At 48.4% G+C, this 17,081-nt stretch overlaps 2 protein-coding genes across 2 annotated transcripts in view; both read left to right on the top strand.

Moving 5' to 3' along the window:
• The first annotated feature begins 9,162 nt into the window (after positions 1-9,162).
• LOC104299512 (olfactory receptor 10AC1) lies at positions 9,163-10,131 on the top strand. The gene has a single exon (XM_009899676.2). The coding sequence runs from the start codon at positions 9,163-9,165 to the stop codon at positions 10,129-10,131; it is 969 nt and encodes a 322-aa protein (XP_009897978.2).
• Positions 10,132-13,931: 3,800 nt separating this feature from the next.
• The window catches only part of EPHA1 (EPH receptor A1), a 36,488-nt gene continuing 33,338 nt past the window's right edge, over positions 13,932-17,081 (top strand). The window contains exon 1 of the mRNA XM_009899626.2: positions 13,932-14,253. Within this exon, the coding sequence (XP_009897928.1) occupies positions 14,160-14,253 (94 nt within the window). The 5' untranslated portion in view covers positions 13,932-14,159. The remainder of the gene's footprint in view (positions 14,254-17,081) is intronic.

Raw genomic sequence — 17,081 nt, 5'->3', positions numbered from 1 at the left:
TAGAATGACCACCACTGAAACTTCCTGTGGCTGGAGAGTGTGACTATCAATGACTACAAACTGTTCAGAGGGGACAGGACAGGAAGGAGGGGAGGAAGTGTTGCCCTCTATGTTAAGGGAATGGACAGAGTGTGAAGAGATGTCCCTAAAGGATAGTGATGAGCCAAAAGCTTCTGGGTAGCAATTAAGGCTACAAGGGGAACCATGTGGATGGTTCTGCAGGCCATCTGACCAAGGGGAGCCTACTGACAAAGCCTCCCTACTCCAGCTACAGCAGATTTCACACTCACAGGCTCTCCTTCTGCTGGAGGACTTCAACCACCCCAGCCTCTGATGGGAAAGTAAGATGGCAAGCTGTGGGCAATGGAGGAGACTCCTGCAGTGCTTTGACAATAACTTTCTAAGCCAGGAAGTAGGCAGCTCTGCCCCAGGGATGTGATACAGGATCTGATGGTCACCAATGCAGGTGAGCTAACCAGGGATGTCAAGACTGGAGGCAGCCTGGGCTGCAGTGATCACACACTGGTGGAGTTCACAGTCCTAAGGGATGTGAGTCAGACAAGGAGCAGAGTCAGGATCCTAAATTTTAGGAAGGCAAACTTCAAGGAGTTAGTCAGTAGGACCTGCTGGGAAATGGTCCTCAGGGACAAGGGAGCAGAGCAGAAATGGCAGATATTTAAGGACACTTTCCACAGAGCAGAAGAGCTCTCACTACTCATGTGTAAGACATCAGGCAAGGAAGGGAAAAGACCAGTGTGGCTGAGCCATGACCTGCTGGTTAAACTAAAAAATGAGAGGGAACTGCACAGCCAGTGGAGGCAGGCACAGGGATCTTGAGAAGAGTATAGGGATGCTGCCTGATTGTGTAGGGATGGGATCAGGAAGGCCAGGGTATGACTGGAGCTGAACTTGGCAGGGGATGCGAAGAACAAGAAGGGTTTTGCAGGTATGTCAAGGAGAAGAGGCAGGTTAAACAGTGTACCCCCTTGGGGAGCAAGAATCGGGAGTTAGTAACAAATGAGGAGAAGACTGAGGCTCTCAACAACACTTTTGCTTCAGTCTTCACTGGCAACCTGTCTCCTTGCACCTCCTGAGTTGAAGGACCACAAGATGAGGACCAGGAGGACAAAATCCCTCCACTGTAAGTGCAGACAAGGTTTGTGCCCACCTGAGGAACCTGAACGTACACAAACCTATGGGACCCAATGAGATGTGTCCCAGAGTCCTGAGGGAACTGGGAAGTCCTGGCAGATAAAGTCCCTGGAGACTGGAAGAAGGGGAACCACTGCACCCATTGTGAAAAAAGGAGGAACCTGGGAACTACCAACCTGTCAGCCTCACCTCTGTGCCTGGGAAGAACATGGAACAGATCCCGCTAGAAGATCTGCTAAGGCACATGGAGGACAGGGAGATGACTGGAAAGAGCCAGCACGGCTTCACCAAGGGTACATCCTGCCCGACCAACCTAGTCACTTTCTACCATGGAGTGACTGCATCAGTGGACAAGGGAAGGGCAATGGATATCATCTTCTGAACTTCTACAAGGGCTTTGATACAGTTTCCCACAAGATCCTTCACAGAAACATTCAGGTTGGGAAAGACCCCTGGGATCATCAAGTCCAACCAATAATCCTTCTGAGCTGGAGAGATATGGAGTGGATGTGTGGACTGTGCAGTGGATAAGGAACTGGATGATCACATTCAGAGAGTCACTGGCTCGATGTCCAGATGCAGATGGGTGACAAGTGGTGTCCCCTAGAGGTCTGTACTGGGACCACTGCTCTTTAATAGCACAGTGGGATCAAATTCAACCTCAGAAAATTTGAAGATGTTTCTAGGAAGACCTTAAAGCAGGCTTTCAATATCTGAAGGGGACCTACAGGGAAGCTGGGAAGGGACTGTTTAGAAGGAATGTAATGATAAGAGGAAGGGCTTGAAACAGGAGCATGGAGTTTGTCCATTCAGTCTTGGATGCTGGCTGCCAGAGGTCACTCTGCAACAAGCTTCTTTGGGAACAGGTTGGGCTGATGGTTACTTGCCTCACTATCCTGAAAAGGAGCCTTAGCTTCCTAAGTGACTCTGGAGCAAAACATTAACCTGGATGGCCAAACATGGAATGGGAGGACAAGAAGGAGCCTGGGTACATTAGGGATGGAGGGTGTGCAGCACCATCTTGGGATGGTGTCTCCTGTGGAAAACTTCCTAAGGATTGATCTTATTTGCCATTCCTTCAAGGAGCTACAGGTGCATCAGATCTAATTAAGCAAAGCCAAATGATGTCCCAGGGGGAGCGTCTCAGCCACTGTCACCCTAAGGAAGAGCTCAGGTGGGACAATGGCTTATTTGCTATTACACAGGGAATAAAAGGATGCAATAAATAGATTATTTTCAGATGTCAACACCAGAGGTTCTCAGCAGGTCCCTAGGGTGCTGTGATCTCAGTCCCAAAAGCGGCTGAACACTGCTGAGTTCCTTCAAGACTGAGAGGTGCAGCTACAGAGGAGTCCCTCTGGCTGCAGGTTATAAACTGGAAGTTGAAACTCAAACTTTTAATGAGATCCACAGAGACACCCACAAAGTTGTCCACATGAATCTGAACCTAACTTCCAGTAACATTAAGAGTTATACTCTGTAGATACCTCCTTTGGTCAGGAGCTTACTTTGAAGAACCGGGAAAGGCTTCCAGGGCAGATGTGAAGGCGGTTGCAGCCCCCAGAAGCACCAACCACTGTCCCATATATTCTCCTTTCATATCTCTGGGGTGGACTTGATCACTCCTTCAGATAAGGAAACTCAGAGCTGTCTTCAGAATGCCAGCTTTTCTTAATACCTCCACCTTCTTCCTTGTCTTAACTACCAGAGTTCAAGTGAATCTTTTCCAGGGCCCGTAGCTTACTTTTCAGTTTGTCTTTTTCAATTGAAATCTCTTCATTCTCTCTTTCATGACTTCCCATTTTGGATTTGCCCTTCCTATCTCTAGTTCCCAGCCATTTCTCTTTCAGTAGCTTTAATTTCCTTTCTCAGAATAGGAGAAGCTTCATGCTTGTGGCAGCATGAGCTGAGACGTGCAAGCGTTTTCGTAGCAGCCATGCAGGACAGTGTCTGTGGCTGGGTTAGAGTATGAGTAAGTACAACGAGGTGAAAGAAACGCCCCACCTTCGACAAACCATGAGGAGCAGCCAGCCAGGCTACCTACCCTTCTTTTACAAAACTCTCTTCTCCTTGCTTTATGGCTCAGCATCTTCCTCAGAGTGAGTTCCCAGCTTGTTTATCAAGCTAAGCAACAGAAGCTCAGGGAGAGCAAGGTGATGTTTTTCTCACCAAAGCAAGTGGGTGCCAGTCACCCTGCAGTTACTACCTCAGCCAGTTTCAGTTCCTGGTTCCCAGAAAGTTTGGAGCAGCACAACAATAAGGAAACACTGCTTTTCCTAAAGGCTATGCATAACTGTCTCAGTGTCTTGCCTCTGTGGGAAGCAGCATTTCTTGACTCCTGTTGACTACAGAATGGGGATCCAGTACCTGTTAAAAAGTGCTTGTCAAGATGCTGCACTTTCCAGCCCCTAGCCCAGCTACAACCTGATCCTAACCAGCCCTTCTGGAGTCACAAATGAACAGTAACATTCACTTCCACTTTGCCACTGCTGCATTTTCACTAGAGGGAACCTTACATTTCATTCATCACCAAAACCAATTCAAGCAACCTACTTTAACAATGCCTAATTTCCCTAATCACAGAAGTCACTTTTGAATAACAAAGGACTTGTGAACATACCTGCAGCAGAACATCAGTGAAGCTGCTGAAGCCAAAATCTTTGCTTTCCACAACAGTGTGTGCCCCCAGATGACCAATCTCAGTCTGATTTCCATGCAAAGATCTTTCTTATCCTCTTCATTCTCTTTTTCCACTGGCTGATTACCCCACCTTGCTTGAACATTCTTTTTGGCCTGCTGCAAAGCTGTACATCTCTCTGCCCTGTCAGAGCTGTAGGGCTGTCTGGGAGGAGAGCCCTGTTTCTTCGGTAGGCACTGGCTGCCCCTCTCCTCCAAGCTCCCTTCCTGATATGTGTCTCACCTGTCTCCATGTTTCTCCAGATTGCACTGAGCTTCCCACTAATACTTTCCAGGTGACTTTATTGTTTCTCTTGCCTTCTTTGGAGCAAGTTGGCAATTTGCAGGTGTGGATAGGCAAGCTCAGTGCTAGTCCTTCTTCTGAAGACCGAGGGGAACATGCAGTTGCTGATAGAAACTGATATGATGTGATTCATTAACCATAGCTGGATTCCAAGAAACTCTTTATACACATTCAGGCTAAGGCAGGCCAGCTCCAAAGCCTTGCAGGCATGTATTGAAGGGAGAAAACAAAACAAACGAAAACAAAACAAAAATCACACGGTGTGGGGGAGGAGAGCAGGGCTGAACTCTGCAGCAAGGAAGAATGTCCATCTTTGACACGCTGCAGACTCCAGACATGCAAGCACTGAGCCTTCATTAATCTGATAGGGATTTGTCTGCAAGCTGCTGCACTGAAAACGCTGGGAACCTGCAAGGTGTAAGGTAGAGGAAGTATGGAATTGTTTTAAGGTGGATATTCTCTTCCTCTCCTGCTCCTTCAGTGTCTTGCTGTGTGTTCTGGCACGGGGATGCACACCTCACCCCAGCTAACACTGGCATGTTTGGTGAGCCATGTTTTGGAGGCAATGTGTAGGCGTGTGTTGAAACATTGCAAGGAGGGGTAAATGGCATGTTAATAAATGACAGCTTAGCCACACACCCACAGACTGAAACAGCAAAGTGCCTTCCCTGACTCACTGTGAGCCTGGGCACTATGAAACAGAAAAAAAAAAGAAGGAATGAAAAAAGAGTGCCTATTCCTGCTGACAGTCTGGCATTGGTTGCTGGGATTGTGCTGACTCACCTAGCTGCACCTCCAGTCCCGCAGCAAAAAGGGACCAACAAAGACTCACAGACTCCGAGAACACCAGGTTGGAAGGGATCTCAAGGATTATCTAGCCCAGCCTTTCAGGGTAAGAACACAGTTTAAATGAGCTGGCCCAGCACCCTGTCAAGCTGGGCCTTGAAACTGCCTAACGTAGGGGAATCAAACTTCTCAGAAGAGTTCCTCATAAATATTTCCGCATCGTTATTGGGGCAGCAGATTTCCTCCTGTGGTTTGGGTTAGAGAGGAGAAATATAAATTAAGGGAAGAAATGGCACCTAACTACCTGAGTTTTGTGTTATAACACAACCTGTACACAAGTTAGGCAGCTAGTGTTCTGAGACTCTCACCCTGGTTGCTAGAGGGAGCAATCTCGCTCTTCAAAGCACTGACCAAAATAAACTCGCTCCAAAGATTTACTCCCCCTTATAATCTGTCCAGTTTGCTAAATGGAACTATACAATCACCACCTCCTTGATTTTATTCCTGTTACAGCTGCAGAGCCAACGTGTCACAGAGGCTTGAGGGTTGTTTTATTCATTATTATACAACGGGACTGAGAATTCAGAACTCGGTTGTGTCAATGCTTTAAGGACATTCTGCCTCCTGAGTTGTTTGCAGTACCTTAAACAAAAACAGCACAGGGCAAAAAAAGCTGAAATAATAAAATGATTTTAAATGTTGAAAGTTAAGGAAGCAAACTGAGAGACTCTGCTGTTGTAGAATTGTAGAATGGTTTGGGTTGGAAGGCACCTCCAAAGGTCATCCAGTCCAACCCCCCTGCAGGCAGCAGGGACATCTTCCACTAGGATCAGGCTGCTCAGAGCCTTGTCCAGCCTGACCTTGAATTTCTCCACAGATTGGGCCTCAACTACCTCCCTGGGCAACCTGTTGCAGTGTTCCAGCACCCTCATGATGCAGAACCTGTTCCTAACATCCAATCTAAATCTGCTCTTCTCTCATTTCAAACCATTGTCCCTTGTCCTATCACTGCAGGCCTTTGCAAACAGTCCCTCTGCAGCCTTCTTGTAGCCCCTTCAGGTACTGGAAGGCTGCTATTAGGTCTGCCTGGAGCCTTCTCTTCTCCAGGCTGAACAACCCCAGCTCCCTCATCCTGCCCTCGTAGCAGAGGTGCTCCAGCCCATCATTTTCATGGCACACCTCTGGACCTGCTCCATCAGGTCCATGTCCTTCCTGTGTTGAGGGCTCCAGAGCTGGACACAGTGCTCCAGGTAAAGTCTCACCGAGCAGAGCAGAGGAGCAGAGTTACCTCTCTCAATCTGCTGGTAACACTGCTTTAAATCCAAGAAGTTAGATGACAGACTTCAAAAAGAGTAAACCCACTTACATAGATAGCACTTTGACATTTAAATTCTGCCTAATTTTAAATTTGTGACACTACAGAATCCAACTTAGTGGCCTTGGAGGAGCCAAAACTCCACAACTATTTCCCTTTGTAACAAGGAAGCTCCTCAGGTACACACAGGTCTGCTCCTGTCCATACTGGACATCTGAACAGAACCACAGACTCAGAGAAAGATTGAGATGCCAGGGAACCTATGGAGGCCTCTAGTCCAACACACTGCTCCCAGTACAGCTGGCTCCACAGCCTGATCAAGATGCTCATGGCTCTGTTCAGGCAACAGGTGGAAATCCTCCAGGGAAGAATGTTCCAGTGCTAAACCACCCTTGTAAGAAGAACTTTGGTGGGGTTTTTTGTTTGTTTTTTCTTTATGGCAAATTAGGATTTTCTTTGATGCAGATGATGTGACTGTTTCCCTGTGCCCCTTGGAGAGAACTCTGTCTCTGTTGTCTCTCCAGCCCCCTCTCTACAGCTAAAATCACCAGCAAGATCCCTTTTTGGCCTCTTTGTACCAAGCTGAACAAACATAACTCATTCAGCCTCTCCTTGGATGCAATATGCTCCTCTTGGGCTTGGTGTCACCTCTCATATGAGGGACTACATCAGTGGACAGTGGTCCAGATGTTGCTTCAAATGTTTACCCAACGGTCACATCCTTGCTACTGCAGCTCACTATGCAGTTGGTCTTCATTGCCTCTTCCTGGCTCATGTTCATCTTGCTGTCCACTGGAAGCCCAGGTTCTTTTCTGCAGAGCTGCTCCCAACACAGTTAGTTCCCAGACTGGACTGATGCATGGGGTAGTTTTATCCCCCAAAGATGATCATGGTATCATAGAATCAGTCAGGGTTGGAAGGGACCACAAGGATCATCTAGTTCCAACCCCCCTGCCATGGGCAGGGACACCCCACACTAGATCAGGCTGGCCAGAGCCTCATCCAGCCTGGGCTTAAACACCTCCAGGGATGGGGCCTCAACCACCTCCCTGGACAACCCATTCCAGGGCTTCACCACTCTCATGGGGAAGAACTTCCTCCTCACATCCAGCCTGAATCTCCCCACCTCCAGCTTCATGTCCAGCCTGAATCTCCCCACCTCCAGCTTCATTCCATTCCCCCTAGTCCTATCACTACCTGAGATCCTGAGAAGTCCCTCCCCAGCCTTCTTGTAGGCCCCCTTCAGATACTGGAAGGCCATATAGCTAAAATACTACAGAAGAATACTTTGAAAGGTGAACTTCCTCTAAACTATATCCTGGGGAAAATCTTCAGGCACCATATTTACACTTGCCAACCCAGCTGGGTTAACAGAAAGCAGTTCCATTTGAGGGGTCAAAAATCTGACTTTGCCTCCCTTTCCTACTTACACAAGCCTTCAGTGATTTCAGGCTAGGAATTAATGTGACAATGGTAATCACAATTAGTGGAGTCTGAGTAATGTCACTGCTACCCACTGCTGAGCACCTGAGCCTGTCAGAAATGATGCTGACAACTCCATGCACAGTTCTACAGATGGGCTGAAAGTTTCTGTGCTCTTTTTGCTTTGCCTTTAAGTGTAATTTTGGTTTAAACTTCCTTAAAGACCCCCAGACTTAGTTTTATTTCAAAAGAATAGCCAAGGCATTTTGTGAATTAAATCCCTGTCATTTCAGGTACATGAAATCATGAACTCCTTCCAGCTGCTTCAGTGGAAGGAGAAAGAGCCCTCCAGGAGGGTGTTAGACTCTGCCTTCCTCTGCAGGTGCAGTTACATCCTGGTGCTTGATTTACATACAATCTGCAGACTGCCTTTTCTAGGGAGGAATGGAGCTGCCTGTCACTGCTGCAGGGAGGGCAGAGGCAGCAGGGGAGAGGAAAGACCTTTGCATCAGATGGTATATAAGGAACTGGATCCTGCAGGAGAGAAGAGAGGATGGTTATGAAATGCTGGAAGAAAACCTTGGCTCCAGGGACATCACAGCCAGAGGGATCCCAGACCAGGCAAGAAACAGAATCTCAGACTGAATAGCTTTGCCTCACTCCACACTCCTAGGCACTTTGCATTCTTCCTGTGACAAGTAAGATCTCATCCTTTGTAGGACATTAGCTTTGTGGTTTATTGTAAAAACTGTTCTGCAGAGCAGCTTGCCATGGCCACATCTGGGGTTCAGTTTGGAAGTTTGTTTACTTTAACTCTGATGCCCCTATGGGGCTGAGCCAGGCATGAAGATGCAAGTAGCCAAAAATGTCAGCTCCAATTTGGGAATCCTCATGTCTAAATCCTCACGTCTAATCAGTGAGCCCTTTCATCTGAAACCCAGTTTCTATATGAATTTTGTGGGGGAGGCAGAACCCAGCCAGTCCCCACCTCAAATTCCCATTCATTGGAGTCAGTTTGTAGAGCAGAAGGTCCAGGTCACTGTTTGGTTGTCCTTGTATGTAGGTGTTGATGGTCATCAAGAACCCAGCACATCCATCTGCAGCTTCTTGGGACACTCAGATCAGGAAGCAAGGTCCAGTGATGGCTCTCAAAAGCAGGACAGAGAGACTAATCAATGTAATCTCCTAAAGTGTACCTCGTGGAAGTTCACAACCTGCCCTTGGTTGCCAACCTAAGTACAGGTAAGAAGAAGCAATGAAGACCCAAGAGCTGATTTTCCTTGTCATCAATATCATGGCAAATATTCCTAGGCACAAGAAGCTTGGTGTTGAGAGTGTGCTGAATGTGACTTGAGTGGAATCAGTGATGGTTTTCAATGAAATCACCTTCCTCCCCAGGCCAGGAGCTCTGCTACACTGGTTCTATGGCACTGCGATGATATTTCCTGTGGAAATGATTGCCAGGCATCAGGTTAAATTCAGCTGTCTCCTGTTTTCCTCCCTGTAGATGCCATGTGAAGGCTGCATGGAGAGGGACAATAAGAGCACTGATGTAACCATGGAATTCCTGCTCCTCGGCTTCTCCGATCTGCTCTGTCTGCGGGTCCTCCTCTTCCTTGTCTTTTTCATTGTCCATGTGGCCACAGTGGTAGGGAACATGATGATCTTCATGGCGGTGCTTATGGAGCCTTCACGTCCTCCCATGCTCTTCTTCCTCTGTCAGCTCTCCGCCATCGAGCTCTGCTACACCTTAGTCACTGTCCCTAAGGCACTGCTCAGCCTGGCAGTGGTGGGTGGCAGCACCATTTCTTTCCTAGGCTGCGCTGCACAGATGCTCCTGTTTGTGGCACTGGGTGGGGCTGAGTGTCTCCTCCTGGTAGCCATGTCCTACGACCGCTACCTGGCCATCTGCCAGCCACTCCACTACGGGGTTGTGATGAGCCAGGGGCTGTGCCTCAGGCTGGCTGTGGCATGCTGTCTGGGGGGGTGTGCTGTGGCCCTGGGGCTCACAGTGGCTGTTTTCCGCCTACCCTTCTGTCGGCCACTTCGCATCAACCACTTCTTCTGCGACATCTCTGCTGTGCTGCACTTGGCCTGCACACAGAGCTACAGCACTCAGCTGCCCTTGCTGGCTGCCTGTGTGCTCCTCCTGCTGCTCCCCTTCCTCCTAATCCTGACCTCCTATGGTTGCATTGCTTCTGTTTTGTTACATGTCCCTTCCTCTGTGGGAAGGGGCAAGGCCTTTTCCACCTGCTCTTCACACCTGTGCCTCACCTTGCTGCACTATGGCTGTGCCACCTTCATGTACATTCGCCCCAAGTCTAGCTACTCACCAGCTCGAGACAAGATGGTGTCTCTGGTCTACACCAACATCACTCCATTTCTGTATCCCCTAATTTATGGCCTGAGGAACAAGGAAATCAGAGGGGTCCTCAGGAAAATGCTGAGGAGGAAGAAAATGGCTCAGCTGCACTAGGTAGTGTGAGAGCTCTGCCGTGTGTGCTTGGGATGTTTTAGCAGAACAAATGAATGCTTGCTGGAAAACAGCCCCGTAACCACCACGTTAGGACCAGATTCTCTGCAGACACCACCACAGCAAACATCCAGTCAAAATTCAACATACACTGATGACACAGAGACATCTCTGCTTAAAAAAAACAACCAACAAACAACCCCCCTGAAAACCCCAGCACAACACTTCACCCAAAGGCAATTGCTTTCATGGATTGTGAGGAATCATAGAATCAACCAGGTTGGAAAAGACCTCAGAGATCATCAAGTCCAACCTGTTACCTAATAGCTAACACCTCATGACAACTAAACCATGCCTTCAAGTGCCACATCCAAGAAGACCTTTGGTCAGTTTCTGGTTTCACTTTTGTGACTTCATGCATACTTTTATCTGTGTTCTGCTCATCTCAGCACAACCAGATCAACAGAAAATTACTTAAAGCTCCTGTAACGGTTCCATTATTTTTCTTCCAGGTGAACATAGAAAATGGAAACTGGGTAATTTTACCAGCCCCAAAATTCTAAAGGGGTTATTGGAAGGTCAGAAAAAAGCCCATGCCTAGAAAGAAATAGAAATTGAGCTATAGTCTTCTCCAAATTTAGCAGAAGGCTGCAGTCCAGCATCCCCAGCACAAAGACATGGAACTACTGGAGCAGGTACAGAGGAGGCCATGAAGATGATCACAGGGCTGGAGAACTTCCCCTATGGGGACAGTCTGAAGGAGCTGGGGCTGTTCAGCTTGGACAAGAGAAGGCTCCAGGGAGACTTTAGAGCTAGAGCAGCCTTCCAGTACCTGAAGGGGGCCTACAAGAAAGCCAGGAAGGGACTTTTTACAAGGGCTTGTGGTGATAGGACAAGAAGGGATGGATTGAAGCTTGAGGAGGGCAGATTGAGACTGGAGATTAGGAAGAAATTCTTTCCAGTGTTGGTGGTGAGACACTGGAACAGCCTGTCCAGGAGGTCATGAATGCCCCCTCCCTGGAGGTGTTCAAGAAATAATCAGAAAACCAATGTGGAATCGAGGAATGAGATGAAGCTCCATGCCAGCTGGTTGGTTTCAGAGTCAGTTTCAATTCACCTTGCAATCATCTCCACATCAAAAAGATGCTATTAATAATTCTAGCATTGCATCCCTAACCTAAGGCTCTTGTCTCTGAAGATCTTGCCATGCCCCCTTGACTTCACCTGCCTGAGTGCAAAGGTCTGAGGCAGCCTGGTTTTACAGACTGCAGTGTGACTGTCTGCTTCTTCAGATCTGCAGGTAAAACTGAGGGAAGGTCCAGATGGCTCAGCAGCGACGGACTCTGGACTAGTCACAGCTGCAAATCAGGTCTCCTAAAACCTGTATCATCTTTTCTGGTGGTTTTGGCCTACAAATTGCTCTCAGCATTCATTTTAGGTTTCATGTTTTGATTTAATTAAGAATTCAAGTTTCAAAAATCAAGCAGGAAGCTGAAGTGAGAACAGAGTTGACAGTGAGCTGACAGTGACCTACCACCATCAATGCCCTCTTTCTACCTGCAAGACAGTGAGGTGTCTGATTCAAATATCTTCTCTTGGTGCCAACACTAAAAGCACTCAGGATGAGCATGGGTGGTTAACAGTGACCAGTGGCAACTATTTTCTGCACAGGATAGCAACACCATGATGAAGCCCCCAAAGCAACGAATAAGCGCACTCTGTGTTTAGATGGTGGAGGCAACTGTAATTTTTCAAGGAGGGGACCATAAGAACACTGCAGATTTGAAACAGACATAAAGCTTTAAAAAAAAAATAAATCAATTAAATCCCCCAGAAATGAAAATATTAACTCAGACATTCACCTGCCAGGGTAAAAGAAGGAATTTACCATCACACCACCAAACTGGCTGGCAATACGGCTGGTTACTGCATGTGATGAGCGCTAATGACTTCTCTGGTGGGGTATTTTCACACTTCAGCACAATTAAACCAAGAGTGGGAAAGAGCAGCTGGAAAACATGAGTGAGTGACATACTACAGAGGGGAATGTATTTGTTATAGAGACTACTATTGCTGTATTTTGAGTTGCAAATATTAGAATCCCGTTTTTCTCCAACCTAGCTGAAGAAGTCATGAGCATCTCGATGAGAAGTAAAATGTCTCTGGGTCAGATGTTAGGGTTCCCACAGAAAGGCCAGGTACTAAACCAATTTTAACAGCTTAACCCAGTAGATGGTAGGAACGTGTTTTCTGCAGAAAGATTGTCTGAAGTCAGCTGTTAGAAATATTCTAAGGTAATTGCTGATGCAGTAGAGACAGAAAACTCTCCAAGATAATGAAGGAAACACTGGAATATTAAAATGTGGTCATGGAGGTGAGAATAAGAGAGCAAGAGCATGAATTCTCTTCAGAGAATGAAACATCACAAGAGAGCAGCCCCTATGCTCTACAGAGCTGCCATAGATTGTTTTTCTTATGGCTGTAGAGACAGTGGCTAAAAGGAGTGAACCAGGAGCCACAGAACAAGGGGGTGCGGGGGAAACCTGAAAGGGATAAATTCCACTACTGCAAATTCAAGATACAGGATGTAGACAAGGGAACCTTACACTAGTGCTGCAGTGGAATGGTGGGCATAAAAATCAGAGACTTAGCACCACAGCCTGAGAAAGAGCACTTTAGACAAGAGTGAAGTGGAATAAATTGAAGATAGAACTACTGTGAATTACATTAACACCTGAATCATCTGTACTAGATATTTTACTTCATATGCTGTGTCAAATTTAAAGCTTAGTATTTTAACTATTTGCTCTCAGATCTCTCTTGCCTGTGTTCAGGCTTCTTGGGACAGCTTTTGGTTTTCCACGATGTATGATTAGACAATCACAGAACTCACCAAAAGATACAAGGGACCTCAGAGAGTTTGTACTCCCAACTCCTGCTCACAGCAGGGATGACCCCAGAAGTAGGTACGTTGCTGATGGCTGCGTCCTTCTGAATCTGGAACACATCCAAGGGTGGAGATCCCCCAGCTTCTGTAGGCAACCTAACAAAGTCCTTCCTTTAACCTTCCTTAGGGAGGAGGAGGAAGAGAGCAAGAAGAATGCAGCCTTACAGCAAGCGGAGTAACAATGGCATCTGTATTTTATGGGCAGGGGTGCAATAGCTGTGTATGGGTGGGAAGTGACATCCTTGATGAATGCCATAAGACGCTACAAAAGCAAGTAGTTCTGTATTGATGTCCCTCAGGAAGGAGCCTAAGAGTCCCGTGAGGTTTTCCTGCACAGAGAATCCTTCTGTTGCAGTTCCTCTACATTACTTTTTCACTGCAAAGCAGGCACTTTCCATCAGTGCTGAGGCGCAGAATCCTGCCCGGTGAGGTGTGCTGGCTGTGGCTCTGCACCACGCTGCTCAGCCAGGGGAGGCACACGGACACGGCGCGCAGATGGAGTTCCTCAATTCCTCCTGCCAGGCCGCCTCCGCCTTTTCCCCGCCTTAGCACGGCGAGAAGTGGAAGGAGCAGTCCCTAACGCAGCGTCTGGGCTCTTTTCAACCCTAAAAGTCACCACTGCGCCTCGGGGTGGGGGTGTGAAGCCCGGGCCCGCCCCGGCCCGGAGCCCCGTCTGGGTCAGCCCCTGGCAGCTGCCCGCGGCCGGCCGCGGCGAGGCGGGAGCGGAGCCCGTGGCGAGGGCTGTCCAGGAGGTGGCAATCGGGAGCCTCTGACGGGACTGGAGCAAAGGTGGAGGGAGGCTCCCGGGAAAAAGGTGGCTGCCTTTAAGGTGGGTTTATTTGCCTGCCAGATGGGAAGTCTGTGACCAGCCCCTTTAAAACAGGTAAAGGCAGTAAGGCTTCTCCACCCACTTGCCTTGATCTTTCATCATAACTGTGGGCCAGGCAGGGAGGTTCTGCAATGCGTGCGCTCCGGCGAGGAGGCTGCAGGAGAGGTTCATGCACTGCAGGCAGGAGCCAAGGCTCAGAGGCCTGAGCCGGGAAGGCAGGCAGGGCTTGGGAGCCAGTCCCCGTCTCCAGCCAGCATGGAGCTGAGGACCAGAAGGAGCAGGATCAAGCTCTCAGTCGGGCTCCTTCTCTTTTGGGCTCTCTTTCCTCCCGAGGTGCCTGGGAAAGAAGGTAAGTGTGGGACCAACTGGTCCCTCTGCCTGGGGGCTTGGGCGGGTCGGCTGAGTGCCCTCTCTAAGGGGCAGGGAACAGGGTCTGGCCCACATGCGTGGGGCACCAGGGGCATCACAGCCCATCCAGTGGCAGCTGGAGAGGAACTGGCGTGTGTCAGGAGGGCAGGCTAGTGTTGGGGGATGAAGGCTATAAGCAAACCCCATCCAAATCTTGGTGGCTCGGTGAAGGGAGCCCAGGTATGTTCTTGCTCTCCCTCTCCACCCGCTCTCAGTCGAAGCACAAATGCCTCGGAATACTCCGTGATCCAAGAGAATTCTGCCTCTGCCTTAAACACATGCGTTGCAGACAACAAGTTTAAACACAAACTGAGAAAGTTTCCCCCCCCTCCCCCCCCAGGGCTTCCTCGGGAAGCCCTCTTGGGAGTTAACCCTTATGAGCAAGAGGACAGTCATTTTTCCAGTGCTGGAAGGTGAGGCAGGCCCTTCCACCTACCCCACTGCACGAAGGGAGAGCTAGGGTTTACAGTTCCCTTTTCCACCTCTTCAGAATGCTTCCCTTCTCTGTTCAACTCAGTCCATTTGATTTGCTGTAGTGCTCTTGTTTTCTTCCATTTTGAGAATTGCACAATGGTTATGAAACAGCTGGGAATGAGAATTTTTAAGAGAGGTGAGGAAGAGTAAATTTTTGTTCCATTCCCTGCCTTCTACTGCAGTTGGTTCTTGCCAGAGACTTCTAGTCTCTGTTTTGCAGAGACTTTTTCCATCCCAAGGACAGCTCTCTCATTTGCTGCTCCAGGCTCTCAATCAAGAGCACTTAGTCAAAAGCAGCAGTTCATTTCAGACTTTGCAGGTGCTGAGTGCCCTTTTGGAGCATTCTTGACGTGCCTGTTCGTACTGAGGACCTAGCAGACGCTGTGGAGAAGGCCAGCCTAAGTGAGCAGTAATGTAAGGCATGCAGGCCCTGGTTTCCCGAAGTGTGTGACCAGTAGCTGGCAGCAACACTCAGGGACTTCTCTGCCAGCTTCTCCTCTATCTCAACCATCGCATTTGGGCTGTGTCTGTCATCCACTCTTCCTTAATGTGTCTATCTGTGAACAGCTCATTTCCTTGGCGTCTTCTCTTATCTGAAGTCTTTCTTCTTTCTGGGGAGACCTCCCTTGTGGCTGGACAGTCATATGGCATTCCTAGCAGTGAAGCTGTAGATCAAAGAGCTGAGCCCCCTGAGTACTCATATTCCCTGCACACTTGTAGTCCTGTTGACTCCATTCTTCCTTTCTTTGGGGAATCCCTGTTGTGGATTTCACTTTGAGAGTTACTTTTCGAGAGTGAACTTTGCCCCCTCCAGTGGGCACTGTGCAGCTGCTGCTGGCAATGCAGTGGCATGGCACATGGATTCTGCCAGGTTCCCATCCTGGCCGCTTCCGAGTTCCTTCTCCCTTGCTCTGCTAGAACTTGCCGTGCAGTCCTTCTCACTGCTTTAGGCCTGAAGTGTGTGGGATAGATATTATCTGGGTGATGGTTCTGGAAGGACAGGCTACCTCACCCTGGGAGCTTTTGGAGCTAACAACATACAAACAGTATCTCCAATAGAGAGATTGAGAGCAGAAGGGAAGTGAGTGAGGAGCCTTGTCTGGACAGGGATTCTGTGGCTAGGGAGGTTTTGCCATATGACCATGCTGTGAACACTGCAAACTTGCAAAACCTGGATTCCTGCTTTTACCTGCTCCCAAGCCTGAAAAGGTGTTTCAGAGGTGAGAACAGCAGTGCAATCCCTCTTATCTCTGATTCTGGGCCCACAGCCTGCTTCCTCATTCCACAGGACTCTTGCTGATCTGCACTTTATAATCTATTACCTGCAGCTGGCAGCAGGATTTCCAAAGCGGTCAGATGAGGGGGAGGGAATGTGGTTCTTTAAATGTCACTGATACATTCCCCCCTTCTTCCCTTCAGCTTCAAATTCTTTCCTGAGATGTTTAGAAATTACCTTTCTGAATACACCTCTCATAAAGGGAATCCCAAGGAATTTTCCTTGTTTCCTGTGTTCTCAAGCTGAGGCTGCAGTAAGTGCATGCAAAGCAGCAGTCCATGCTGTCTGATGCAGCTATAAAGGTGCACATCCAGCAGTGAGATTGACTCCCAACTCCTCTCTTTCTGTCTGCCTACCAACTGGTACACTTTCAACTTTAACTCTTCAGATCAAGACTAGAGGGCAAGCTCTGCCTGTGTTTTCCAATGTCTTTGAGTGCTAAAGATGAATGCTGCTGAATTTCTCTTTGTCACGAGCCTGCAGGAGCCAAGGCTTCCCACAGCCACGCAGGGTGGTTCTGCAGGAGGTGACAATGCCTGGAGTCCTGGGGAGGAGAGGGTGAAATGATTTCTAGGCCACCATCAGATGGTGGACAGCCTCGATCAGAGGTAGAGGCCTCAGCAGTTGGAAAACCTGATGCATCTCATGGCTTTTTGGTACTGTGACAGTGGAAGGCCATTTCTATAACTGCACACTGCCTCTGTGCTTTCCCTCTGTTTCCAGCACTGAATAGCACCTCTGGGTGAGACTGATCTTTTGTGTTGGTAATTTGTTCACATGCCTTCTTCTGCATCCATTTTGTCTGCTGCCTTGCTGTTCAGTTGCTAATGCTGGGTTCCCATTTCAATAGGCTTCAGCCTCCTGCTCCCATTCTGGGCAGCTTTAGGAAGCTGAAAATTTTGCCAGGGCTGCATTTTTCAGATGTGTGTGGGTATGACTTGAGAGGAGGATGGAAGGGGAGAGGGTCTCATACACAAGGAAAGCCTTTTAACTCCCAACTAGCTGCACTGTCTTCCCAT

Source organism: Dryobates pubescens, chromosome 15, assembly GCF_014839835.1.
Source record: "Dryobates pubescens isolate bDryPub1 chromosome 15, bDryPub1.pri, whole genome shotgun sequence".
Classification (NCBI taxonomy): domain Eukaryota; kingdom Metazoa; phylum Chordata; class Aves; order Piciformes; family Picidae; genus Dryobates; species Dryobates pubescens.
Note: the sequence above shows the minus strand (reverse complement) of the source record. Positions and strands in the feature narration are given on the sequence as shown.

Excerpts from the sequence above, each read along its gene's own strand:
- LOC104299512 (XM_009899676.2), top strand. The coding sequence starts at position 9,163 with ATGCCATGTGAAGGCTGCATGGAGAGGGACAATAAGAGCACTGATGTA.